The 27511-nt window shown below is 39.5% G+C and overlaps 2 protein-coding genes across 9 annotated transcripts in view; one reads left to right on the top strand and one right to left on the bottom strand.

Annotated features, from left to right (window-relative positions):
- The first annotated feature begins 305 nt into the window (after window positions 1–305).
- LOC306770138 (homocysteine-responsive endoplasmic reticulum-resident ubiquitin-like domain member 2 protein) lies at window positions 306–9050 on the top strand. 3 transcript variants are annotated; one of them, XM_079258955.1, is made up of 9 exons: window positions 306–386; window positions 813–1122; window positions 2344–2421; window positions 4253–4366; window positions 4535–4659; window positions 5258–5368; window positions 5441–5728; window positions 7132–7246; window positions 7666–9050. In XM_079258955.1, exons 2-9 carry the CDS (start codon window positions 976–978, stop codon window positions 7834–7836), a joined length of 1149 nt encoding a protein of 382 aa, XP_079115081.1. In that variant the 5' UTR covers window positions 306–386; window positions 813–975; the 3' UTR covers window positions 7837–9050. The 3 variants fall into 3 exon arrangements, with proteins under 3 accessions (XP_079115081.1, XP_079115080.1, XP_079115082.1); XM_079258954.1 differs by having other exon boundaries at window positions 5222–5368; XM_079258956.1 differs by lacking the exon at window positions 306–386 and having other exon boundaries at window positions 983–1122; window positions 4228–4366; window positions 5222–5368.
- A 1155-nt stretch (window positions 9051–10205) lies between these two features.
- Window positions 10206–27511, bottom strand: part of LOC306769810 (sodium bicarbonate cotransporter 3-like) — a 53527-nt gene continuing 36221 nt past the window's right edge. For 4 of the 6 annotated variants that reach the window (XM_079258530.1, XM_079258534.1, XM_079258533.1 and 1 more), the window contains 12 exons: window positions 22496–22629; window positions 22145–22390; window positions 21409–21517; window positions 19421–19582; window positions 18760–18873; window positions 18465–18626; window positions 16640–16891; window positions 16329–16397; window positions 15987–16160; window positions 15719–15856; window positions 14950–15050; window positions 10206–12464 (listed from right to left, as the gene is read on the bottom strand). In XM_079258530.1, coding sequence (XP_079114656.1) covers window positions 12383–12464; window positions 14950–15050; window positions 15719–15856; window positions 15987–16160; window positions 16329–16397; window positions 16640–16891; window positions 18465–18626; window positions 18760–18873; window positions 19421–19582; window positions 21409–21517; window positions 22145–22390; window positions 22496–22629 — 1743 coding nt within the window. In that variant the 3' untranslated portion in view covers window positions 10206–12382. Of the gene's footprint in view, window positions 12465–14554; window positions 14615–14949; window positions 15051–15718; window positions 15857–15986; window positions 16161–16328; window positions 16398–16639; window positions 16892–18464; window positions 18627–18759; window positions 18874–19420; window positions 19583–21408; window positions 21518–22144; window positions 22391–22495; window positions 22630–27511 lie in introns of all 6 variants that reach the window. The other 2 variants (XM_079258535.1, XM_079258532.1) reach the window with 2 other exon arrangements.

Below are 27511 nucleotides of genomic sequence, written 5' to 3'. Positions count from 1 at the left end.
ACCTTAAATTTGATAAATTACTCATGCAATAAAGCAACCTGTTGCAACAAATAAAATTGTTTTCTACTTCATGCAACTGTTCATGGTCTCAGCAGCTCACACAAACAGGGAAACGTTAAATTATCTTTCTCATTAAAGCAATGTATGATTTTTCACATAACTACATTATGTTTGCTTAACATGTTTACCACATCCTGGTTTTTACATGGATTTTATGGCTATGTTGTAATTAACCTCAGTTACCACTGGGTGGCGATACTTAAAACCTATGTTTGATATTGACAACCTCGAACGATTGCGATCTAAATCCAACGAAGAAGTACAACAGGCTGGGCTGTGAGTTACAAGCGGTAGTAGTAACATTTCGGACACTGGGAATAAACATGGTAAGCAAACTAGAAATGGGTTTGGTTTAGACGAAAATCGTCGTAGATATATATTGTTTTAAACATTTTGGCTCAGTATGCGAAGTGACAATTTATTATTTTCGCTTTTAGAAGGATTGTTTACAGAAAACCTATCGAAGCTAACGTTAGCTTAGCCAGTTGTTAAAGATCCCTGGCTAGATTTAATGACTGTTTCCACTAAATGCTATTTATTTGTTTGACCAAGTTCGCTGTTTGTTCTTACTGCGTCCGTATTTCCAAACTCTTTTGTAACCATCCTACAACCATGTTATAATCTACTGTTATTTACGGTTTAGCTAATCTCATGTCGCATATAAACAAGTAACTGTTCGTAATCTAAAAAAATCAAATCAAACTAATAACATGGAGGTCACCCTAACCTCATGTTCTTTGTTCTCCTCTCAGTGTCCAGCAGTGTGCCATCTACAAAATAAAATACACTAAAGCTCACCCCGACGGTGCCAGAATCCAAGAAAAAATAAAGAAAAAAAGCATAGTTTGGAAACTACCCAGAAAACTTGGTCCAGATCTCATTTGGTATTTCATGGAAGGCAAATGGTGATAAGTCATGGATCCAGCTGTTGTGGACAATCCTGTTACCCTTGTCATCAGGGCTCCTAACCAGAAGTACGACGACCAGACAATCAACTGCTACCAGAACTGGACTGTGGAAAAACTTAAAGCCCACCTGTCTGATGTGTACCCAAGCAAACCCGTGAGCATTTCACACTGAATCTTTTAAAACACATCAGGTTTTTGTTTACTTATTCCTTTCCATAATTCCCCTGATTTTTTGTGACCTAGGCCTCCTGATAACCACCTGTTAAAGGATAGTTATCTCGATTTGCTTCTTGTTTGTTTTTTATTTGCCTTGGCATTATGTAAGAGTAGTTCAGAAAAAAGAAAAAGTGTCATGAAAAATGCTGATGTCTCAAACTGGTATAAAGTGTTTATAGCCCCTCAGAACCACTAAAGTTACATAATTTGGTTGGCTGAGTTGTCAAGAAACCCTGCATTTAATTTTTTTGTTTTTTCTTGGGTGAGATTTTATTCAGTTCAAAGTGAGGAAATTAGTTGCATTAGAGCTTGGCTGGCTGTAGTTAAATGCCAGGTGTGACGTTTTATTCATAATTATTTAAGCTGAATTACATTTGCAATTGTTTTTAAAAACTTGGATGACAACATCCACCATCTGGTTCATTTTTGTTTTTTGGTTGTGTAAATTACACCTAGATTTGTCCATGAATCATAACACTGTTGAATAAACATGCACTTAGACAATTGATGTAAAAGTTAAAGAAACTGAGTTTCCACTGTCACTGGTTAACAACGCTACATGATTTGAGATTCTAGTAGTATTTGCTGCTAATCTGATTTTGTTCTCATTCCTGACTGAGAACTTGGTCTGATGCAATCATTACAAACAAACAGGAACAAACTGCTCTGTTGTAAAGCTGCAGAGTAATCTCACTAAGGCCTGTATTTATGTTAAAGTGACTTAATCTCAGTCAACTGTGGTATATTTAGGAATTGGATTGCTTGAGGAAAATAAATGCAGTTTCAGCTGAGCCAGAATTTAAAGAAAAGAATTAAAATTCTTGAATGATCGTATAATGACTGTGAGCTCAATCAGGACACACGCTGACCTTGTTGTACTAGTTGATAAATCCATTGTTAAGACCTACTTATCCAGATTGAGGTTACTATGATCTCATCCTCTTTACTCACTTACACAAGTTGTCTGCCCTTTGATGCTATAATCATCTTCATCTAAGAGACATAGTTTGAAATTTTACTTTCACTTTTTCATGTTTGTCTTTTTTGAAGAGCCTACCCTCTCCAGTGACCTATATTCTTACAAATGTTCCTAATATACCGAGTCTGCATGACACAAGTACTGACACTTGACCTAATTTTCAATATTCTGTGTTTTTAGAGCTCTAAAGATCAGAGGCTGGTTTATTCTGGAAAGCTACTTTTGGATCACTTTACCTTAAAAGATGTTCTCAGGAAGGTAAGTTTTTCTGGGTTTGAGTGTTTTATTTATTCTGGTGATTCCAGGTCAATAGTTAATGAGAAGCACTTAAACTGTCAGACTCGCTGCTTTTAAGATTCACACTTTTTGGAAATCTCAGCCAGCTACTTTATACATCTGTGCTAGTTTTCTTAAATCTTAATGAAATAGTGCGCATAATGTGCTTTCTGTTCAATCCTCTTCCAAAGTAGATGCTATTATGCAACACAACTTCTCCTAACTCTTGTAACTGGATGGAGAGATATCAAAGTTGTCATACAACCACAAACTTTTCCATGAAAACTTTTCATTGTGGGTGAAGGTGGACAGACAACACTTGATGTTGTAGGTGTTGGTTGTCCATAGGTGCCTAATTCAGTTATTCTGTCAGCAGCATTGAACTAAATGCAACAACAAAACAGGAAAATCTCAACTTCAGGAAAAACAATAGGCAAAATTACAATGCATTGCCGAGCATGTTTTTATTTTTAAGTAATATTGCAGAGCCACTGAAATCATGCATGATGTTGAATTTTGAGGTTTTATGTGTAAAGAGTTAAATATTAGTTTCTAAATCATATAAATAAAATATTTCATATTTGTAGCTCTGCTGAGGGTGAACGGTGTTACTAATACTAAACTCAGTGGAAACCTTTTTAGGTTGTCAGATTTTTAAAGTCTCATGTGCCTCCACAGTTAAACAGATGTAGTGGCAAGCTGACCTTGTGCCATCATAGCTGCTTCTTAATGGCAGTGTTAAATGTTTGGTGCCTGATGGTTTTCCTTTCAGCTCCAGTGTTAGCAGACGAGAGCGTCCCCACCCACTGTGCATGAGTCAAGTTCGCACTGTGTCTGTTTTTACTGCGTAAGGTAAACATCAGGGCAACAATTCTCTTGAAGCGAAACAGTAAAAATAGTTTACTGTTATTGTCGTCATACTGTCTGCAGCAGTGCACGTTTCCCTGTAGTTTGTTTGGAGGAGGAATCCTGCAGACGTTAAAATGCAGCTTATCTGTTAATATGTTGACCAGAGATGATAAAATATTTCAAAATAACTTTGATAAATATATGCGAGTCCTCAGAAATGACAGCTGCTGAAAGTGAAAACTTTTTGAACCATTTCAGATGTGGTTTATTATTAAAACGATTTATTATGCATCCATTAGAAGAGGCATGCTGTGTTAAAGATTGTGTGGCTGGCAGGTTGTGTGCTCCAAGAGCGCCCACCAGAAGGATTGTTGGTGGGAATGGGACTATGCAGCCACAATGCTCACAAGCATTAGCGTCAGAGCTTCACAGGATTCTTTAGGGAATTACTGATGAAATCATTGCTGCTCATTATTAAGCAGGGTAAAAAGTATTGGATAATGTTTTGTTTCTTTTAATCAAGAAAATGAAAGGGTGGTAGTACATCTCTGAAGAGGTTTAGTTTTGAATTAATAAGAGAGCAGATCCAGTTCGTTAATTTAAATACTTGCATTCATTCATTCATTCATTCATTCATTCATTCATTCAGGATGGTCGCCCCTCTCCTGATGCACAATGCATGTTTGTGGAGAACCTGGTGCTTAAATACTTACATTTAATAAAATTAATATTTTCCCAATTTTCTGTTTGCTTGCACCTTCAGTCAATTCAATATTAACTAATTATGTGTTTTTTTTAAATGGAGAATCATGTTTTTTTTTCCAGCATGTCATGAGAAATATGCATTTATCTGGATTTCAGCATGCTTTAAAGTACTGTTTTCCAGTAAAATACACCTATAAAGCCCTGAAGTATATTTAATATTTGAACTTTGTGAAGTAATGACCTGTATGGGCTCCAACAGCAGGATGAGTACCATATGCTCCATCTGGTGTGCGCCTCACGGACCCCCCCCAGCTCCCCGAAGCTTCCCCGCAGCTGCAGTAATAAGCCTCAGGAGAGTGCTGCCAGTCCCACGGTGGGTCAGTCACATAACTCTAATGCCTTTCAATTCATTTCATCATCACATGTTTCCTTTCATCATCCACCTCACTGCTGTGATCTACATCTCTGAGGATGTGATATCATCTTGTGCACTTCTTTCAGAGCTATTACTAATATTCAGAACTCTTTGTTCTGCTCACAGGCCCCTCCATACTCCAGTGGTCCTGGTCAAGGTGGCCAGTCGTCAACAGAAGAGAGCAGCGACGGGCTCAGGCAGAGAGCAGGACCCTTCCCTTACTACCAGATGTATCCACAATTTGTGCACAGGTAATCCTCTGGACTGGTGAAACACTGAGAAGTTCTGCAGTACAGAGGCAAACTGTACATCTGTAAGCTGACTCAGTGCAGCAGCTGAAGAGTTGGACTGAAAAGTTTTAAAAAAAAAAAAAAAAAAAAAAAAAAAAAAAACTTCACTTTGCAATAAGCCCCATTTAAAAATAACCACATGTTTTGTTTGTTTGTTTTTTATTTTGTTTGTACCGCCTGCAGAAAAACTTGATAAAGCATCCTTTGAACAAAAAAACATTGTGAAAGCAAGAAGTCACTATAAAATCATGCTGTAGGACAGCATGATGGATGGATGTTTCTTAAAAGTAGATTTAAAAAAAAAAAAAAAAAAAGAATCACTATAAGAAGCTGGATACTGTTGCTTACAATCATTGATAAAAGCTATAATACATTTTTAATAGCAACTGATGCAGCCTGTGATCAAATAAAACATCCTAAGTCTTTCACACCAGGCTTCTAATATCCTGAGTTATCAAAGCTGGGTGATGTGTTAATGACGATTGTGGTAAATAAGGGTATGTGTGTATTGTATGTTTTGCAGATCGGATATGAATACTTTGGGTTTTTTTGTTTCCAGTTGGAATCAGGACTCACAGCCGACACCTCTCTCAAACTTGCCCACCTACTATAGCCCCATGACGGTGATGTGGTGGCAGCAGCTGTATGCCAGGCAGTACTACATGCATTAGTAAGTTTATTTTTTAGCTTTTTGTTCAAGCAGAAAGCAATGTTAACAAGGTTTGTGTTGCTCCTTTTGCAGTCAATTACTGGCCGCCTCCCATCACAACTTCAGGCGCGACCAGCCCGCAGCTCACTCAAACCAATCTGATTCACCTAGCCAGCGACCGCAAGTGGGTCGCCATGGCAACCCAGAAGTCCAGATGAATGCCCAAGGAGGGGAGATCCTGAATGAGGAGGAGCTCAACAGGGACTGGTTGGACTGGGTGTACACGTTCTCACGTGCTGCCATCTTACTCAGCATAGTCTACTTCTACTCCTCTTTCAGCCGCTTTGTCATGGTGATGATGGCCATGCTGGTGCTCTACCTGTGAGTGTTATTTGTTGTTGTTTTTTTTTGTTTTTTTTCTTTTTAAATGTCTGCCCCACCTGCCAAATGATGATGCATACGTAAGGATTAGACAACGAGGAGCTGCTGTTTTAGACTCCGTCGTGCAGTAAAACCGTGTGGATCCAAGTTGTTTAATTCATTTATACCACAGTCCCACAGAGTAAACATTTTGCAACATATATTAATTTCTTTTTCTTGTTTAAACTTCCTAGATATGCTAAAGTTTAGGAACTACAATCGTTGTCAAGCTACAGCGCGTTTCTCTCATTCACCTGTCAAAAGTCAGCTGATCTGAACCAGTTGATTAACGCGTTGCTATGGTGATGCCCGTAACAGAGTGATACTACAGTGATTTAACTTGCCAAAATACATGCCTCATACGAAAATAATGCACGCCAGTCGACATTTGAATGATCACTGTCCATGGTATACATTGAACTTAACCTTCTAAAAAAGTTATTGTAATTTAATTAAAATGAATACACATATATACAATTTGTAAGCAGAGGACATGAGTGCAACAAGATGTAGCTTTAAAAGAATGAACTTTTGTCTGTCAGTTCTGTTAAATAAAAAACTGGACAATTTGTCATTTTCACTCAGCTGTTTTTAAAGAGATGAAAAATTTTATTTATATATATATATATATATATATATATATATATATATAAAAAATTACATGCAGGCCTCTGTAAAAGAACTTGTGGTGTTGGGCCTGCCTCTAGGGCAGTGTTTCTCAAATCCAGTCCTCAGGCCCCCCTGCCCTGCATGTTTTAGACACGTTCCTCCTCCAAAGCACCTGAGTCAGATTATTGAACTTCCTCATCAAGTTCTTTGCAGCCTGTTAAGGAGCCCTTTATTCCATACAGGTGTGTTAAGGTAGAGTTGCCTATAAAACATGCAGGGCGGGGGGGGCTGAGGACTGGAATTGAGAAACACTGCTTTAGGGCAAGATCATTTAATATTGTTAATAATATAAAGTAAGCCTGCACAGTGACAGGACACAGCTTGAAATAATAAAATAAAAACTTACCTTTCGGTTGCCACTGTTTTAACATCTGCTGTTCTACACTATGCTGACATCAGACAGGCTGCTCACAAAATTTCTTTAAAATCTCCACCATTTTAGCAAATATGTTGAAGTGGTATAGAGTTTTGATTATTTAATCAAAAACTCATTAAATTTTTTTTTGTCCTTAGTTTTTTTTTTTTTTTTTTTTGTCTCAGTTATGTCTTGACAAGTAAACACTCCTGCAGCAATCCTGCTTCCAACATTTTCACATAATAGAAATTTAGGAGATTAACAAATTAAGAAAATGACTTTTACTGACAAAATGTATGAAGTTTGTAATTCCGGGTTTGGATGTTTTATTTCTGTGCAGGCACCAGGCTGGCTGGTTTCCTTTCAATCTGGAAAACGAACTGCAGCTTCCTGGAGACGGAGCCAATCAGGATGACATGGAGGGAGACCTGCAAAACCATGAATTACAAGAAATGGTAATCGCATCCCCCTCTTATACATCACAGCACGACCCATAAAATCAGCCACAATGGAGGTTTTTATTTTGATAAATGGCAACATAAAGGTGATAAAATGAACGGCTTCTGCTTTGATTATTTATTTTCATATTTATTTATATATTTATTTATATATATATATATATATATATATATATATATATATATATAAAATGTGTGTGACAGACTATCCTTCACTTATTTTAGACATTTTATTACATGACCGAACAACTATAGCATAATGAAGATCAATAACTCTACTATGTAATTACAGCTTACAAAATAACCTCATCGGGTGATTCTGTAATTCATTCTATGCAATCACAGCAGTCTGATATAATACACAAAGTACTGCTGTGAATCAAATCTCTCTTGCTTCTCCTACATAATCTGTACAGGAAGGAGTGAATGATGATGGCTCTGATGATGATGATGGGGAAAGCGGAGAGGAAGGAGGAGAGGATCCTAACAGTGCCCCCAACACAGGCTTCTTGTCCTCCACGTGGTCATTCATAATCACATTCTTCATGTCACTCATCCCAGAGGGGCCACCCAACGCAGCTAACTGAGCCCAGAACCCCTCAAGCCACCACAGTTCTCCACTAGAGCACATTGCGTCTTTTAGGAGGAGGAATAAAAATTTCACCTGCATGGGAAGGGGGGGGGGGCTGTTTCTGTTGCCATGCAGTGTTGTAGTTTCCCAGCAATCTGCTCTTTGAGCCAACACACGAGTGACTGATTCGACCTGATGACGAGAGGAACTGTCATGTATCGTGGAGCTGTTCTTTGGGGTGGGTGTCTGCAAACACAGAAGTTTTACATTTTCAAACAACAAACACACACGTGTTTAACTGCTATGTACAAAGTAATGCCTTGTTAATATAGAAACAGCAGGTAGTTTCATACTAAAAAATCTTGTTTGACAGCTTCAATCAGGTTTTTTCTTTTTGGGCGGGGAGCAGCTATATTTATTCATACAGCTTCATTTGAATCGTCGAGTCCTGGTAATCGTGGTTGTATTGAAATAACATTTTAAACAGGCCACTTTGTACAAAAACAGAATTGTCCAACATGTAGCACCTATATTTACTCACGAGTGACTGGGTCTGAAAGTTGTCACCAGTGTGATGCTGGGTACCTTTTTTTTTTTTTTTTTTTTTTTTTAAACAAGACTGAAACAACATCCTGCTTCACTTTACAAAGAGCAATGAAAAGGAAGATGTAATTCCTTACCTGTGACGGGATATTAGTCATTGTGGCATTGAGAGGACAATGCGGCTCCTGTGAAATGACGCACTGCCATAATGCAGAATTCATGTAGAACAAGCAGTATGCCTCTAGAGTTTATATAAATGACTGCCGCTGTTACTGTCAATATGTCATAAACCAAGAATTATATTGATGTTAATTAAACTACGTCCGGTGTAGTGTTTGTCCTGTGATTTAAATGGGTATTGAGAAAGTTTTCTCCAAACTGACACTTAGCAGAAGATAAGCACTGAGTGTGTTTTAAAGGGAACGCAGCTGTGTGGTGGAATCATTTGACCTTTTGCATCTGCTCTATAAGCGCCAGTCAAGATGCATGTGACTGAGACCAGGGCTGTGTCGAGATTATGCTGCTCAGAAATGTTAATCAAGACGTTGCAGGGGAAATAAAGGGTAAACTTAATAAAGCTGTCCAATGATTAATAGGACAAAATTATGGCATCATCACAGAAGTGACTTGTTTATCATGGTTGAATTCTTGGAAGACCTTCAGAAATAAATGTAACCTTTTCTCTGACGTAGTTTCTTGTGCTTGACATTTAAACTGAACAAGCTGCGCTCTCAATGCTTTCCTCTAACACGTTTTAGCCGACACATTGTCAAGGCAAGGCTTCATTTAACAAACTAAGGAGAATTGCATTTCCATTCAGATTGTGGTGGAGACCGATAAAACACGTTCATGAAGGATTATGCATTTTATGTAACGTGTGATCATTACATTAGATTTTGCGCAAGGAAAAAAGTCACTACTGTAAAGTAAGTTACGCCTGAAGATTGTACCTGCTGGACCGATTTCTTAATAAAATGACTGTCAAAAGTCCTGCAGATCTTCTCACCTCTGGAAACGTGACAGTGAAGTAAACAGTTTAGCTCATTTTTTCCCCCTAATAGGTTAATCTACACGATCTGCAATACTAAAGGACAGGAAAGGTAACTGAATGCATGCACTTTGGTGTTGGAAACCTTTCTGGCATTCCAGCATAGAGTCAGTGCTGGTATGATGCAGATATAGGTGTGTGCTTTCTGTGTGTGTCTGCAGTGATCTCTAACGTAGATCTCTGCTGCCACCTTTTGTATCTACTGAGAAAAACTCCAGATAATGGGTCAGAATATCGTATCTTCACACTAATTTAATAATGTCCTGTTTTTCCCCTTTAAGAATCTAATCAGTTTCACTCCATGGTTTTTCTCTGAAAGAAAAACAAAAACATTTTCATTAAAGAATTATCATCCTGGAGATGTCCCTTCAAACATCGCTCATGTTGTCTCCAGACTCCAGCTTCTCAAAACTAGTGCAAAAACTTTTCTCCTAAACTAATTAAACCCCCCCTTTTTTTTTTTTTTGGTTTGGTGGAACGTGTTCAGGAGTTTGTTTTGTAAAAAAGGGAAATAGATCTTTCATAAGTAAACGCTGACTCAGATCTGCTGCTCTAACAGGTGATGAAAATAAGAAGGTAGTGAGTCAGTATTGCATCCATTACATGTTTCCATACTTATCCACATCTGACCAAACATTAATGGGTCAAGAGGCTTCTGCAGAACTTGATGATGAGCTGAATCAGCTGTAATGAAGCTGAGAAACATCCAAACCCACATTATGGAAAACCGCATTTAAAACTGGAGGATTAAAAAAAAAAAAAAAAAAATGACAGAAAAAAAAACTCAGCATGAATTCATTTTTATTGCTTTGCAACAATCAACCATGACAGAAAAGTCATCAAGCAACAGGATGCTAAGTGCTTCACTGACGTCTCTACATCAGTACAAATACTTTATTTTTCTTTTTGTCAAACCCAGCAGCCTTGGAGGTTATCGACTTATTTTAACTGGACTTCTTTTTAGATGAAAATGTGTCATTTTAAAATTTTGATTCATTCTGTGAAAATAGTCTTTATTTGTCAACATAAACCATGCGTCTGATCTAAACACTGGCTACTTATGTCCACTTTGGTCAATATTAACCATTTGTGAAGAGAAAAAACAACTATATTTCTTTTTTTTTTTCTCTTTTTTTTCTTTAACAAATAAATACAGATGCTCGTTCATTTTTTATGTTGACAGCACAAATAATTTGACATACACTAATTATTCAAACAAGAAAACGGTACCTTCATATCAATAAAAGGGTTTTTATGTGGCGAGCAATTACTAGCGCCGTGACAGGAGAACACACACCGATAAACAGACACATCTGTGAATGGAAGATAAGCTGAAGTACATCTTTTTGAGTCAGTGGCTCAGGTTACGAATTTTACACAGACGGGAAACAACATGACAGACGTAAGCCTCTGTGTGTACTGGATGGCCTGTCTTTGGCATTGGGTCACCACCCTGTGTACCTGTACATCGGTTCTGAACATTTTAATAATCAGTAGTACAACACGTGCACATAAAGAGCTTCAACAAGGCACATAAGCTATTGTCCGTAAAGTCGCTACACACAGACACAGCCGATGAAACAGACAAACGTGTCAAATTCTTCTTTGCCAGAATATTAGCAGAGTTCAGGAGTCCAAACATTGGACTGTATGGAATACTTATTGCTAAAACACGACTGCACTTAGTAAAATAAAACTAATTCCTAGAATATGATCGTTTTTACATAGACAGTAGAAATGTTTTGCATAAATTTGTAACGCTAGACAAACCAAATTATCTTTATACCACACACTGATATTCACAAAGATACAGACAGTATAAAAACAGGTGCGACTAACCGGGGCCACAAATGTTCTCCACTAGCTTGCGCTTCATTATATTTGACTAAAATGGTTGTTGTGTCGGCGGGGAAAGGAATACAGCAGACTGGTTAACTACGCCTCGTGACAAGAAACAACCACAAGCAATAAAATCAAGTTACCACGGCCAGAAATCATTCAAGATCCTGAGTTGTATTCAAACATCATCTCTATAAAAGATTATTGGTGGCGGGGGGGGGGAGTCATCTTTTTATTGACACAATATAATCTAGGTTAGGTCATAAACTTTACTGGCAAAGTGCTTACTTTACTATACAGTACAGACTTTATATGGCCTCTGAAGTAGGTTTTCTGTTATATTACAAATAAAATCACAGTACACATATATACATAAAAATACTTCAAGTTCACATACACTACGAATGAATTGTGAGCTGTACAGTGAAAATAAAAGACCACCTTTAGAGCAGCATTATTCACACTGAGTGTTCCCCTGGAGCCAATGAGCTAATCTGTCTGATGTATGAAGAAGTAGTGTGGTACAGTAATAGTGGTCTGAATGTACCTTTTCGATTCAGTTTGTGTCATTAACCAGCTTTAGAGGGAAATTATCTGACACTATCAGCACTGAAATGGCTTTTACTGAACGAGTTTTAAGCTGGTATAGTTTAGTAAAAAGTCAAAAACAATGTGAGCCAACTCATGGATGACAAAAAAACCAAAATAAAAAAAGGGGTTAACAGCAAAACTGGTTAAACTTAAATGTAAAAAAAAACACAATGGGTTCACACAATCTGAGATCCCCACCTGCGAGGCCTTTACTTTGGCATCTGTGTTGTGAACGGGGGATGAGAAACTAGAGAACTGAGATCATTCCTAAAACAGTGGATGTCAGTGGGCAGTTAACAGCAGAAGTCCGTCATTTCTTGGAAACAGCTGCCAAGACGCTGTTTGCACGTGTGCTGGACATGTAGGAGTTAAAAGACTTGAGTGGAGCTGGACTCAGCTTTGTGGGAGCTTCGTCGGGTTCCCTAAAAGGGGAGAAGAAGCTCGACAGAGGGATTGTGCTGCTCCAAGTCAGTGTTTTGTTTCCCCAGCTGATGGGCACTGTCTCAGTGAGACAGTGCTGTAAGAGGAGGATGATCCTGTATCACAGGAAGGTCTCAGAGGTGGAGCCTTCTCCAGGTTTGTCTGGGCTGATGTCAAGTCTAACACAGTCCACCTTTTCTTGGCTATTCAGAGATGAAGAAAGAGAAATATGAGCACCTGTGCAGATACATGACCGTTTTCAAAGATTTTTTTTTAAACATTTACAGATGAAACTATAATTCTAATAACAAAACTAAAAAGTGCAAGGTTTTACCACTTAGAGCAGTGGTTCCCAAACTGAGGCCCCTCCCACTGCTAGGAGGGAATGCCAGAGATTTCTGGAGGTGCATGAAGAATTCACTGCACTGATTTATTTATATTTATATATATATATATATATATATATATATATATATATATATATATATATATATATATATATATATATATATATATATATATATATATATATATATATATATATATATATATATATATATTAAATATAAGTTATTAGATTAATTAAATATAAGTTAGATGTAAATTTAATTATTAAACATAAATACATTTTTAAAAAATCTGAAAGAATCTACAAGAATGACCAAAAAGTCTGTGTGAGGGATGAAGTGTATCCTAAATCAGACTCAGGCACTCACAGTCAGCATGTTAACACTGAGTTACCTTGCATATAAGACTACATTTATTCACACAAATATATTCTTTTGAAAGTAATCGTGTTTGTTAGACTTTTACTTTTCCAGCCTCGTGGGAAATGAAATAACTCCTCTGTGAGGCTGAGCTTCATTATTCATGCTCAGTTGGTGTGAGTGTAAATGAGTGAGAGGACTGGCACAGGGTGGAATAATCTTTCCTGTATTTAAAAAGCCTCCAGGAAAACAAAGAAAAAAAGGTTGGGAAACACTGCTTTGAGATACAACTTTCCAATGACAGGACTTGTTTTGGGATTGTCTGTTTACAGTAGTGTGCAAACACAAGATGGTTAAATTACAAAATGCTGGGATGGGATGAGACCCTTAAAAGTCAGTTAGTATATTAAATCCATATTGCAAGAAATAATACCTCTGTTAACCCACACTGATGCAGGACTACAGTCTCTTCCTGTGTCCGTATGTCCACAATAATCCGTAACATTGCTTCTTGCAATGTATTGTGGTTTATATTGAGCCGTCTAGTGACCAGTGATGCTCACTGCTTTTCAGCATGTGTTGTGGGTAATTTTGAGTGCACTGCTTTATTCTCTCTGGACATTTGGACACCCTGTGAAAATGGCGTGAGTACTATATAAGGCACTGTAGGGGATAGTGTGGACATTCGGACACAGCCTCTAGGAGCCTTTACTTAATGTGAAAAAGTACATTATATTTGACTGAGCTGCCATCTAGTCAATTGGTTGTTTTTTTTTACTTTAAAATACAGCATTAAACTGATACTGCAGGGTCATATAACATGTTTTAAATATCGTGGTCTCCAACAAAAAGTAATACCATCACTCTTAAGTGGAGATTGTGCGGTGGGGGGGGGGGGGGGCACTGGAAAGCTCCAGGAGATGGCATAGCTACCTTCTACTACGATTCACAGGTTGGACACAAGACTCTGCACTCGAGTTCACTGCTTTCCACACTGCGGTTTTGGCCATTTCATCAGAGATATTTACAACCAAGGGGTCAGAATCAGAACTAGATGCCAGAATGCAAACACACACATGCACAGACACACACACACACACACACACACACACACACACACACACACACAAAAACAGAAAGAGAAGACAGGGATGTAGACATTGAATTGGAGGGCGAGGTTCAGTGCAGGATAGTTCAAAAAGGCAGACACAAGCATGCAAATATACTAGGTTAAATCAAATTTACAGCACAACATGGCCGACTGGACAGACCACATGAGAATGTTACATGTAAACACAGAAGAAGTGTTAGCACTTTAACTCAACTTATTAACGGGAAGTTAATTGTGGACACATTATTTAGTCTGACAGGGATACATTCAACAACACAAACATTTATTCAAAAAACAATTCACAGTTAACTTCAGGCAAACACAAACACACACAAAACTATGCTACAAAGCTACTGTTTTAGGGTTTTTATAAACAGTGAAGGAATGACAGTTTGGGCCATGCAGCAACTGTCTTAGTATGGGTAAGCAGAGTTATTTGCAGCCATGTGGGTCAGATGCTTTGCATCAGACACACAGCCCTGCTACCTCTTCTTCCACTGGGAGGCTGTGCGTCACTACTCCTATTCTGTATGATCTGTTCAAGATGGACATAATAACACAAAGCTGTCCAAATGACTATTTCAGGTTAAACAAGACAGCATGATGAATCAGAAAAATTGTTTTATTTGCTTTAAGCTACTTTTACATTTTTACCTCAAAGGATGTTTAGTCTTTTGTAACTATTTACTCTCCTTTAACACCATAAAGCATCCTGAGCCATAAAAATGTATTTACCCTCCAGACCAGAAAATAACTAAATATAATCGTAGTAAATCAGACTTTTGATGTGATTCACTGTAAAAGAAGTAGAACAGACTCAATGCTTTAAGATTTAACATCAAAGAGTGTTTACAGTGGGGCTCCACTCACCTCCCTGAGAGTGTTTTCACTGGGATGCTGAGCCGGTTTGAGCTTTCGAACGTCACCTTAAGTTCCATCTCCTCTTCTTCCTGCAGTCTAGACTCTTCCTCCTGGAAAACAGTGGTGAGAGTAAATCTCTCAAACATTTAATTACTACTAGGAAGCACATTGTTCTGTGTTTGTACTTTACTACTGTACTTTTATAAAGCTTAATTTGGCTGAGTTCTATGGCTGGATACTGGCTAATGAGTGTCAAATGGGTTATTTACATATGATGCTATTCAAAAGAGAGAATGCTAAACATTTGGCTAATTTCCTGTGCGTTGTTCATTATTAAATAAAAATAGGATTAAGATCAAATGTAAAGGTACTCAAATTGTAGTTTAACTGTCACTGAAATCTGATAACATCTCACGACAGGACCAAAGTGCCTTTGTTTTGTGTGTAAGGGCACACAGATGCAGGTCTGAGTCACTTCGTTTTGACATGTGTGAATTATTAAAAAGGAACAGCGGCAGGTCAGTTAGGATGCCTATTTTTGTCACTATCATGCAACAAGTATGTGAAAAGGGCTAATAGAATAATAAGTTGGGGAAAAAAGATTGTCACCAATTTAGACAACTGGGACTATTTCAAGTATGAAGTTTGTTTGCTGCAGTGCAAAACACAATCTGTTAAGTGTCGTGCTAAATCTGGAGGGGAAAACAACATAATCAAACTGAATCAAATCTTCTCATTATCACAACATAACTTGTGAATCTCTCACAAAAAGCATTACCAGCTTTTCACGTGCTTTCTTTTTCTTGTCATCTTCTTTCTTCTTTTTGCTCTCTGGCATGAGATCATCCAGCCAGCTCAACTCTCTATTGGTAAAGAAAAAGTCTAGGAGCTTTCGGACAAAAACAAGCGCCAGAACCTGGAGACACAGACAAGAAATAACAACAATTGTTGATTGTTTCATACAAATAATCAATTTTTTCATCAAAATAATCAACAATTATGTAAAAAAACTGATTAAAAGTGATTAAATCAGTGGTGGCCTTTACCATCATGGGGAATACAACTGCTGCTGCAGAAGCCTTGATTACCCAGAGCAGTACTAAACAGGTGAGCTGCACCAGGGTGAAGATGTGGACCTTCCAGAGTGGCACATAGCGCAGATAGATGAGATCAGGCTGGTGCTTTGCAGGCATGCCAAACAGCTTGATTCTGTCAAAGAACTATGAAAAAGAGAGATGCATGTAAACTTCAGATAATTTAATGTTATACATATGAAAGAAAAAAAAACATTTCTTCAATATCTGCAAGAGACAAACTCATCTCTACTAACAGCTCATGATTGCACTTAAAGGGTATATTATCTTTAAAGACTAGCAGAGTAGTCTTACTTGAATGCCTTTGAGGGAAGAGACGCCCATGTAGAGAAACACTCCATACAGAACAGGCATTGGAATATACTGTAAAGAGCAAAAGTGATGCAGCAGAGCACAAAACAAGATAAATAAGTAAACATGTGGAAAAGGAAATTGTGACTTGGCATTTACCGATTTATACTAAAATAAGAAACTAAACGCATCTAAAATATTGTTTAAAAGTCATGTCATGGTACAGATGCACGCTATGGAATCAATATTTCTCATTCACGAAAACATCTCAGATAGAAAGTAATCAAATCTTCTAATTAATCAACACATCTCACCTTTAGCACTGAAGTCATGAAAACTGAGCAGCCCATCAGAACAAATATCATAAATCCAGTGACACGCTGCTCTCGGATGCCCAGAAACTTGGGCTGCTCTCCTGGTGCAGAGCAGCCAGACTCCACCTTCAGGCTGTTGACGTGGGAAATGGACAGGACAGTTGCAGCCACGAACCATGGTAAACCCATAACAGAGCACACACCCAGCATGACTGCCACGATCAGCAAATCCAGGTGATAGCCACAGCCTTTCTGTAGGATATACAGGGAAAATAGACAGTCAGATTTAATTCAAAATAACATCAGTCAAGGAAAAAAACTCAGAGTAACACAGATTAATTTTTTTTAAAAAAGCAAAAAAAGGAGAAAAAATTACAACTGAGAGATACAAGAGTGAGAAAGTTTAAGAGGTGCTGAAAATGTGGACAATGAACCTAACAGGTGATCAGAAAGACTCGTTGGCAAAAAGCAAGTACATTTAAAGGTTATAGCTAATTTTCTGTGATTAAATTGAATCTTTTATTGCTGTGAAGCAGCTTTATATTATATAGGACCATCACAAATAAACAAGAACTACAATCCAGACATAAAACATAAAAATGCAACACAGAATCCTTCAGAGCATGACAGCAAGAAAAATAATTACTGATACAGTTAAAGCTTCCACTCACTCATCAATATTGCAGATACCGCCAGACACAAAAATAGAAATCATAATGGATAGGTTGGTCGTCACAAGTTGCTTTAAACAAATGCCATGCATGCCAGCCACACTTTACCACAATACTGCTGTGTGAACCCTGGTTTAAAATGCGACAAGTTATACGCACGATCAGGCTCCTCAAAAATATATATATATTAGTGTTGCATTTATTTGTTTCACTGATTGTGTCAGTAAATGTGATTACTATTCAGATTCAGCAGCACTTTAATTTGCAGCTTTAAGAAACAGTAAATAAATAATTATGTACATAACTTTCCAACTTAAAAGGGTTTTCATATGGGATGTGGTGGGCTCTGCGCTCACTATCAATGTGCAGCCATGATCATGTTGTGTGAGAATCTGCTGCACTGAACGGGGAAAGGTCAGGTGCGCCATCTGTGCTGTAGCAAAAATAATTTGAACTTGGTCATGACACTGTTACGCTACGTAGACGTGTCAAATTGGAGAGTCTAAGTTGTCCCTAATCACCCATCTCAGATAAATTAAAATTTGATATACTAACACTGTATAGAATGATTGCTTCTTACATTTTGTTCTATTTCCTAAACAGGTTTTCAAGTTAATCTACTCAGCCTGAAGCAATCCTGAGAGCGGTCAGGGTACGACTGTAGCTCCTCACAGCTTAAACTCTCTGAACCGCTGTCTTGCCATGAAGATATTACCTACTCATAATTGCTGCTTCGTCTCTTCCTCCGCTGTATAAGCAATGTCACCTCTGACAATTTAGCATATCCATCCTGTATCCAAGTCTGCAGGCGAAAAAGATGACAACTTCCTGCATATCTTTTCAGCCACAGTCTAACTGACACCTACCTTGCAGGTGTTGGAGTGTGTGAACCTTTCTTTGCTGCACTATGACATATACTACCTCTGTATCTGCATCCGATGCAAAAGCCTCTTAAATAGCAAAGGATCAATATCGTGTTTGGATCCCATTAAAAAGTTTAAAGCCTGTAGGGGTTTTATATGGACCTTTTTATACTTTTTTTATAAATTATTTTCAATTGCTGCACAAGAAAACAGGAACTTCAGGCGTTACATTAATAACAGTACTTATATAGTGAGCACAAGTCTAAGAGAATCTCCAAAGGCAGGTCTGACCTGAAGCTTGTGCTCTTTGCGGTTGATGATGACTGCAGTAATTTGTTGGTCCATAAAGATGAGGATGGTACAAAGCAAAGCAGGAAGTGCCGCCACCAGCAGCGTCCACCAGGGATTTTCTCCTAAAGGGTCCATCAGCCAACCTCTGTTCTTTGAAGTTGGCTGCAAGAAAAAAACGTTCCATTAGTTTTGTTGCTGTCTTCGGATAACAATGATCATGTGACATACGTAGTTTTTATAAAATATCATGTGAACATTTGTGCATTGTTGTATGATAACTGGAACGTATGCCTACCTCAAAGCGGTCGGGGACATTCAGTTTAGGAGAGGGGATCCCCATCAGATAGTCCACCAGTACCATGATCATGATGGTTATAAAAACAGCAAAATCACTGATGGTGGAACGCACCTACATCACATGTACACACAAATTAACAAACAAGAAATTGGGAACATTGATGAAAAATTAATAAAATCATTCATAACATCACAAACAAGGCCACTACAACCACATCCTGTTTAAAGCAACCATTTAGAGTCACCAAATTACACTTGTGTCAACCGGGAAAGGAATAATGAACACAACACCAACATCTGCCCACACCAAGTGATAAGAGACTAGCTGGAACTGTGTGGGAGGATGCAAGCTCTTTTCTCTCTGTACATGTATAATGTTCCCGCATACTAATGACTAACGCAATGTAAATATTTAGGGAGCGTGCAAAGCTTTTATAAAGCTTTTACATACATCCACCTACACTTGCATACAACCTGAGGCTAAACAGACCATTTTCTTCTGTAAAAAATATTTTAAATTTATGTTTTTCTTCTTTAAAAGACAAAAGAAAAAAACGAACAATAAGCATAACTGAATGAGTTTTAAAGCCCTCCATTCAGCTTGTAACAATAGTCTGCCAAATATATTTTACATGAATAAATCTGGTTTCACAGCTTACCTTGGTGGGGAAGTATCTTTCTGTCTTAAACTGCTTGAGGAATGAGGACAAAAAGAAAGTGGTGAAGAAAAGGATAACAGACCAGAAGAGAACATCTGGGATATAAGGTCCGTGATGACCGCAAGCTGGACCCACAAATTCCCCATGGAGCAGTTTACACATCTAGAAAAAGAGGAGCGTGAAGCTGTTATTGTAATGAGAACATTTCATTTGCTGAACAAATGCAGTGTCTTATGTAAGCTTCATTGCTCCTAAATCTGCAGTGTTCTTCCAAATGCTTGGGTTTTATCTGCTAGCTGTGGCAGGAGTGTGTTGATGTCCTGCACTTGCAGATTTAGTTCAATGAGATTCTGAAATATCCAGCTGAGCTACACAAATTTCACAGGAAAGTTTCCACTGATCAGCCTGCTTTAAAGTTTGTTATACTCTTCCTCCATGAAGAGTTTGATCACATTTCATATTCTAAAGACTGCGGATAAAAACGGAGAGCCGTTTGGGATTTGCAATTAAATACAAACAACTGATTAGATCCTGCTTCTGAAACTTTATTATTTTAAAGGTTGATTGGTGTGGCGATGATGTTTGTCATTATTATGTTCGGCTTGGGGCTCAGCTGTTTAAATGACAGCTCCTCTCATTGTGTCATGCTGGGTTTCCACTGCACGCTGGGGGGAAAAATGCTTGCAGCTCGCCTCATTTCCCAGCCACTACCCGAGCACCATCTGTGCACATCCCCATGCTTTCCTTCCACTTAACGTAAGCCCATTTCAAGTGTCAGTGATTTTTAATAATATGCCTATAATATTTCAGTTAGTTACGCATTTACAGAAAAACAAACCTGTCATCTCCAGCAATAACACTTATCTGCCATCATTTTTAAAAATGTGTTTATTTATATGTGATTTAACCAATTAACAGAGAAAATATTGTTCTTTAATATCTTGAAATTAAAAGGGACAATGCACAACATTTTAAACCCAGATTCATCAGCCAACTTGAATAACTAAGAGAAGAAGCAGTTATGATGTTATTAACAGACAGTTTAAAGCCCTCTTGCTCTGCATCTTGTTTTCTGTGTGCTGGCAGTCAGTTCAGCACTGTGTTGGGCTGCACATAGATGAGAGTGCATGTGAATGATGACTGCATAGGATGCACCAAGAAAATATCTGTGTTTTCATCCACCAAATAAACAACGTCGTTCAGCTTAAGTCTTTTTCTTCATACAGACAGGAGTCTATGTTACCCCTGTTTTTAAAGATATTTTCTTTTAGTGTTTTATTGTTTGTTTGGACTCTTCTGGATGGAAAGTTTGCCACTTCTGTGTGGAAGGCAGGAGTTATCTGAGGTTATATATTTCTCTTTCAATCTTCTTCTCTTTATATTTTAAAGAAATCTAAACATTTTTTGTTTCTTCTTTGTTTTTTTATTGTTATTTTTAACAGAGAAGATATAGAAACAGTCTTTAGTTCGCTTCTTTCCCCCCTTTCTCTGCAACTTCAGACATTACTGGACGAGAAAACACATCACTCAGCTAGAATAAGCAGCTTTACACAGTAAGCAGCTGTACAGTAAAGTACTTGACTGAATGTTTGGTGAGTTTTGGAAAAGACACAGATGCTTTAGTTCGGAAACTTATTTGTTCTCCACACACCAAATACTGAGGTCTATCTTCATCACCCACCATTTGGATGTGACATAAGCACATTTTTCATGAACTTTTTTGCTTAGTTGTGACAACTGGATCATTGCCCGCTTGCTGTTTACCTGGACATGTTTTAGAAAACTAGCAATAACATCATTTAGGTTCAGTTTTGTCTTAAACTTAAAAAAAAAAAAAGTTGTAATCACCCCCATGCTGCGGGTCATTGCACAAAATTTAGAATTACTGAGCGACTGTTAACTTCATCTGTGTTTCCTCAATGCATTAATTCTGACTGTGATTGTAGTTACAGTCTCATACACTAGAGGTCACTCAAAGCCAGTCTCACCGAAACGTTGAGGCTGCTCCATGGGATTGAGTCTGAACTGTTGTAACCTGTCTGATTCCAAGTCTGTGCAAGCTCATCTGATGCGTTGGTCGGTGGAGAGCAGTGACACCTGGGGACAAGAAAATCTACTTAGCAACGTCTGAACCTTCATGGTATGACAAAAGAAACCCGGGTGACAAAAAGCACATGGTACCTCTACTTTTTTTTTTTTTTAATCAGAGCTTATAAGACATAACAATGATATTTTGTCACTTAATAAACAGAGATTAAAATAGTTAATGCTTAAATTCTCACTCATGAATAAACTGTAAATAAATATAATGAAATTCATTCATTTATTCATTATCCAAACCACTTAGTTGGATTAAGGGTCGCGGGGAGGCTGGAGCCTATCCCAGCAGTCTTTGGGCGAGAGGCAGGGTACACCTGGACAGGTCGCAGGTATATTGAAATTAATAACCACTATATTGGCCTTAGTTGTAGTGCAAGTATGAAACAGGATAGTCAAACGTCTCCAGACCTGCTCAGTCTCAATGTACTGGTTTCCAGTGCCTGACAAGCACTAAAAGTTACATTGACACCTTTTCTTTAAGTTTGCTGGGTTTTAATATTAGTGCTTGGAGAAGAGGATGCACTGCTTTTTCTGCAGGACCTACCACACATTATGATCAACAGGGAAAAAAAATCTGTGATTCTTTAATTTGACAGTAATTATTACAATAGCATAAATACTTACGAATAGAGAGTTAGATTGTCCAAGTTGTTGTGCATATTGACTGGGTAGAATTCTCCAAGGTGAAAGAGCTTTTCTAGAGCCTCGTAAATGAAGATTATGCAGATAAGTGCCGCAAAGGCTTCTTCTGTGAAGCGGGTGATGTAACATACCAGGGAGCTAGCATCTGTGGCCACTAGAACTATACACAGGAAGGCTGTCCACAAACCAATGCTGGTTCGCAGTGACAGGTAGGACAAGCTATAGTCACTTGGAAAGAAAGAAAAAAATTATGGAGGAGAATTAGTGCCCATTAAACTGTTATAATCCTAATTAAATGCTGCTGGTAATTAGTTTAAAGTTGCTCATACTCACTTGCAGAACTTAAAAAGGATCTTCTCAAACACTAAAACAGGCCCTGTGCTGCCAAGGATGGTGAGGGGCTGGCCTGCGAAGAGGGAGTATGCCACTCCTGTCAAAGATGCTCCAAACAGAGACTCTATTGCACTCTGTAAAGATAGAGTAGAGGAATGGAGTCAGGGAGAAAGACAGGGAGGATTCAGACGGGGGAAATACACTGAGGAGAACTGAGAGGGAAAGGCTGAAGGAGAAAAAAAAGAGAGGTATAGAAAAGAACCCCCGACCAGAACACGGAGAGCTCAGATTAAACTGACACTGTGTGCTGCGTCTGAGAGGCTAGATAAACTGTTCATATGTTTCCACCCTGGTGACTTGTCCAAAGTCATATCTTTGTGGAGTCCATCCCTGCTGAGTTTACTTAGGAACAATATACACATCAGCTGACAGACAGTGTCTGCCAACAGCCACTGGCCAAGTAAGGGCATCTGGACATCAGGGAAAGAAAGAGGCCAGTAGAGAGTGGGAAGCAATACAATATAACACTATACTAAACAGTAAAACAGCAAAATAAATAGGCTTCGACTGTAAAAGATGTAAACTTATTGATCCTTTGAGATCATGAAAAAATTGCTGTAATGCTGTGAGATTTCTAAGTCCTTCGTTTATGTAATAAATGTTCCATACTTGCTACTTTCACTTATCTTTTTCTGTTTTGGTTAACATGCAACTGAGCATTTCTGTACTGTTAAATATGTGTAAGTGGCTCCCCTTGTGCTTCATGCTTCACCTAATGCTCTTTTCACAAAACTCCTCCATTTCAAGAAAACTCGATTTGCATAATTATGCTCAATCTGCCAGATGTGGGTGTTTGTGTATTTGGTTTCATCTGCTATCCAAGGCTGACTCATCTGTATTGCCATGGTTGTATTGGTAAGTGTTTCTCTTTTGACCTGAGAGACTATAAAAGTAATGGATTTCCTGTTTGGAAAATACAGATAGCAGTATTAGTGATGACAGAAAGCACGTATATCAGACCATTTCAATCTTATGCTTTAAACTTGTGTTTTTTAAAGAACTTAGGAGTTTTTTTTTGTTTTTTTTTTTGTCTTGTCCAGCATTTAAGCAAGCAGACTGATGTTCTGGATGCTGTGTTCTGCTGAGCAAATTTATTTTGCCAAGGGGAACTTTTGTAGATGTAATGATCCCCTTGTATTTCTTGATTCTTATTTTATTTTTCAATTTGTTTTGGATAATAGCTTGTATTACAGAGTTTATGCTGCTGGACCCGACCGGAAAGGACAGGAAAGGGGCAGAAAGAGAACAGAAAAGAGAACATAAAAAAACAAAAAAAAAAACAAAAGAAAGAGATCAATGCATACATGTATATGCACATACATACCCACCTACATATATATGTATATACACTCGCACATACATTATATATATACATATATACATACATACATACATATACACATACATGTACACACATGTACACATACATGCATACATAAAGATAGATATACATACATACATATACACATACATACACACACACATATATATATATATATATATATATATACACATATATACACATATACATACTCACATACATACACATACATATACACATACACATACACACACATACACATACACTCACACATATGCATACATATATACATATCCATACACATACATACATACACATACACATAAGTACACACACATACCCACCCACACACATAAATATATACACCCACACAAGCCAACTCTAGATTCGTGGAGAACAAAACCGTTGACAATCATGAGGACCAGAAACTAGCAAGTTAAGTCAAAAAGACAGAAAGAGAGGTACCTGCTGTTAGTGAATAAACTTGCTGGATGACTCAGTGACTGTGACACATGCAGAACATTCATGCAGAACATTCAGAGTGGAACGTGTTTAGAGAAGAGTGATCATGCCAATGTGACCCCGCCCGCCTACAGCTAGAGGAAGGCCAGGAGAACCCAGAGACCCGGGTAACCGACAGTCACCCCCAGGTACAGATCCCAACCCCCCCACTCCAGAGCCAGCCATGCATCTGCCCAGGAGGTGGCGAAGGAGGTGCCCAACCAGAGTCCCCCGCAGTCAGGGGGAACAGGCCCCAGCAGGCCCAGGCCGGCAAGGGCCGATCCCGCCGGGCACCGGCCACCTAGGGCAGACAGAGCGCAGGCCCCAGGGCCCCAAGAGCCCGTGAGCAGCCCCCCGCCCCCGGGTACAGGACACCACCCCCCCCACCACCAAACCACACACACATATACATGCATACCCCCCCCCCCAACACGCACTCCCCTCACACATATACATGCATACCCCACCCCCCCCCAAACACGCACTCCCCTCTCAACCCCCATCCACACAACCCTCTGCAATCCATGCACATCATCCATCACATATACAACCCCACCCCACCTCTACTCACTCACCCATACCAAGTCACACGAACCCCAATCGCCCCCGCCCCCACACACGCTCACCCCCCCCCCCCCCCCCCCACACACACACACACGCTCACCCCCCCCCCCACACACGCTCACACCCCGCCACCCCATCCCTCTACTTCTACCCAACCACACATGCCCCACCAAACACCCCTCCACCACCCATAGCCCCCCTCCAAACTTCACCCTCACTCACACATCCCATTCCGCATATACACCCCCCCTACACACACACACACACACACACACACACACACACACACACACACACACACACACACACACACACACCCTCACTCCTCCAACACAGGCACACCCCAATACAACCCACGCGCCAACATACCCCTCCACACACATCTACTCATCCTCACACATCCCTATCCCCTACCCACCTATATCCCCAACCCTAATCCCCCCCCAGCCATCCCACCATCCATCTGTAACCCCATACACCCACTCCCACACATCCTCACCTCACCCCTCCATCATGTCCCATGTGAGATACCTCAGAGGGGGCAGAGGACAGGATGGCCCCGATCAGGGCCCCCATAATTACCGCCCACCACTCCCAGCGTCCCCCCCCCCCCACCCCACAAATGCAGCCGACCCAGCACCCCCCCAGGGCCGGCGACAACCCTCCTACAGCCAGGCCAGCCCAGACTTAGGCCTAATGGACGGCACTCTTCCCCCACCCGTACCCCCCCCCCCCCCCCAGTAAAGCCCCGAGAGCAGGGGCATGAGAAGACCCTATCGTCCCTGCCTTCCCCCCGCTTATGACTGATTGTGAAGTATGTATTAGTTGCAATTAAAACTGAGGGAAGTGCCACGCGGTGTTGGGAGAGGGACCACCTAAGCAGCCCCGCCCACCATACACCGCATGCTCTTCCCCCTAATCATGTGAGTCGTCAGTGTTTTGGTGTTTGGTGTCTAAGTGTAATTAAAACTGGGAGGTGAGCCGAGGCTGGGTGCAGCGATCAAGACCACCTTGATGGCCTTTCTCACCACCCAGCGCCACGTGCACACCTCCCAATACTCTGCCTGTGTGTGATGTGTTCCTAATATTCTTGTACGTCTAGTGCCCCAAGTCCGAGCAGGAAAAAATATTTGGTCTACACCAGAGGTGTCCAGCTAAGGTCTTTGAGGGCCACAATCCTGCATGTTTTCCATGCATCCCTGTTCCACCTTACTCAAATGAATCAGTCCTTGTGAAGAACTTCATAGCTTGTTGGGTCCATTTAATGTTAGCAAGGTGTCTTAGAACAGGGACACATTAAAATCCTGCAGGACAGCTGCCCTCATGGACCTGTTCTGGACACCCCTGGTCTACAGATAGCAGTAGTAGAGAGGCTAAGTGACTGATGAGGAGGTCTTGCATGTGAGGTAAGTGGGAAGTGCTTTTAAAGCTACAGTCAGAAGAGTAATGTGTTCTTTTCCTCTCAGATTTGAAACTTTAAGGCTGGACCTCTTCCCAGGTGAAATCCCTTTCTAACCGTGGTTGTGTAATGCATAATGAAGCCACTGACTCGGTCACGGCACTCATTGTTCAGCTCGTTGCTCAGTTACATCCCTCTCTGACTCTGCTGTTAGTAGTTCACCCAGTCCATTCATTGTCTTGTTTCACAGTTGCGTAATATCAGAGAGTATAAGAGTGAAAACTTTGGATTTGCAGATGACTTGAAATGATTTGTTTTGGTTCAACAAAAACAGCACATGGAGTTGCAATGTGAAAAACCACAATGAGTGACATAAAACGTGACCTTTCTGCCTCCAGAGAGTTTGCACCTCAGTAAACTGTGACTAAAAGCTAAATATTTTAGTCTGGACTGGATATTTAGTCAGACTTAACAGCATTCAAGATGATTTACACATGTTCAAAGCCGACATGTTTGCTCAGCTGCTCTTCTGGAGGTGAAAGCAATGAAAGTTGTAAAAAAATACATAAGCAGGAAAAGTATTTGCTTCTTTTGCATCCTTTTTGTGCTAAACACACTAATTCAGGTTCCAATACTGCAGCTGGTACAATACCTCATTCATCACCTACATAAATGTTCATGTGTGTGCCAGTGTTTACTTTCAGAACATTGAAATCTATTGACTTTTGGAACGGAGACGCCACGCTGTTCCAGGAAGTGTGCTACATAAAGTAACAACTATGTTGACAGACAACTACCTTTTGTAATGAAACTGATCACCGCGTTTTACCAACCATGTGAAACATTGAGAAGTTGTGTAACGTATAGTGTGTATGCATAGCAGTGTGTGTATTTTTTTAAGTGTGCGTTCCATAAAATGACAAGCAGGCAGATCACCATCTTTTAACCTGACTTACTTCATGCACAGTATTTTCAGTCTTGATTAAAATGGCAGCTAACGATCCCATGGGTAGTTTCTGCCTGACACCAGAACTGCATCTCAGCGTTGCTGTCTGGAAGTATACAGCAGTCCACCCTCATAGACCGTCCCTTTTTAAGGATGCTCCACAGGTTCTTAGTAGGGTAGGGGTTCAGGGGATGAGGGTGACCTTGCCATGAGTTTTCCTGCCTC

The sequence above is a fragment of the Telmatherina bonti genome (genome assembly GCF_933228915.1).
Source record: "Telmatherina bonti genome assembly, chromosome: 19".
Lineage (NCBI taxonomy): Eukaryota > Metazoa > Chordata > Actinopteri > Atheriniformes > Telmatherinidae > Telmatherina > Telmatherina bonti.
The sequence above is the reverse complement of the archived record's forward strand: the minus strand, read 5'-3'. Positions and strand labels throughout refer to the sequence as shown.

Coding starts and splice junctions, on each gene's coding strand:
- LOC306770138 (XM_079258954.1), top strand. CDS start 976: ATGGATCCAGCTGTTGTGGACAATCCTGTTACCCTTGTCATCAGGGCT. Junction 4,367..4,534: donor AGAGTGCTGCCAGTCCCACG/GTGGGTCAGTCA, acceptor TTCTGCTCACAG/GCCCCTCCATACTCCAGTGG. Junction 4,660..5,221: donor TATCCACAATTTGTGCACAG/GTAATCCTCTGG, acceptor TATGTTTTGCAG/ATCGGATATGAATACTTTGG.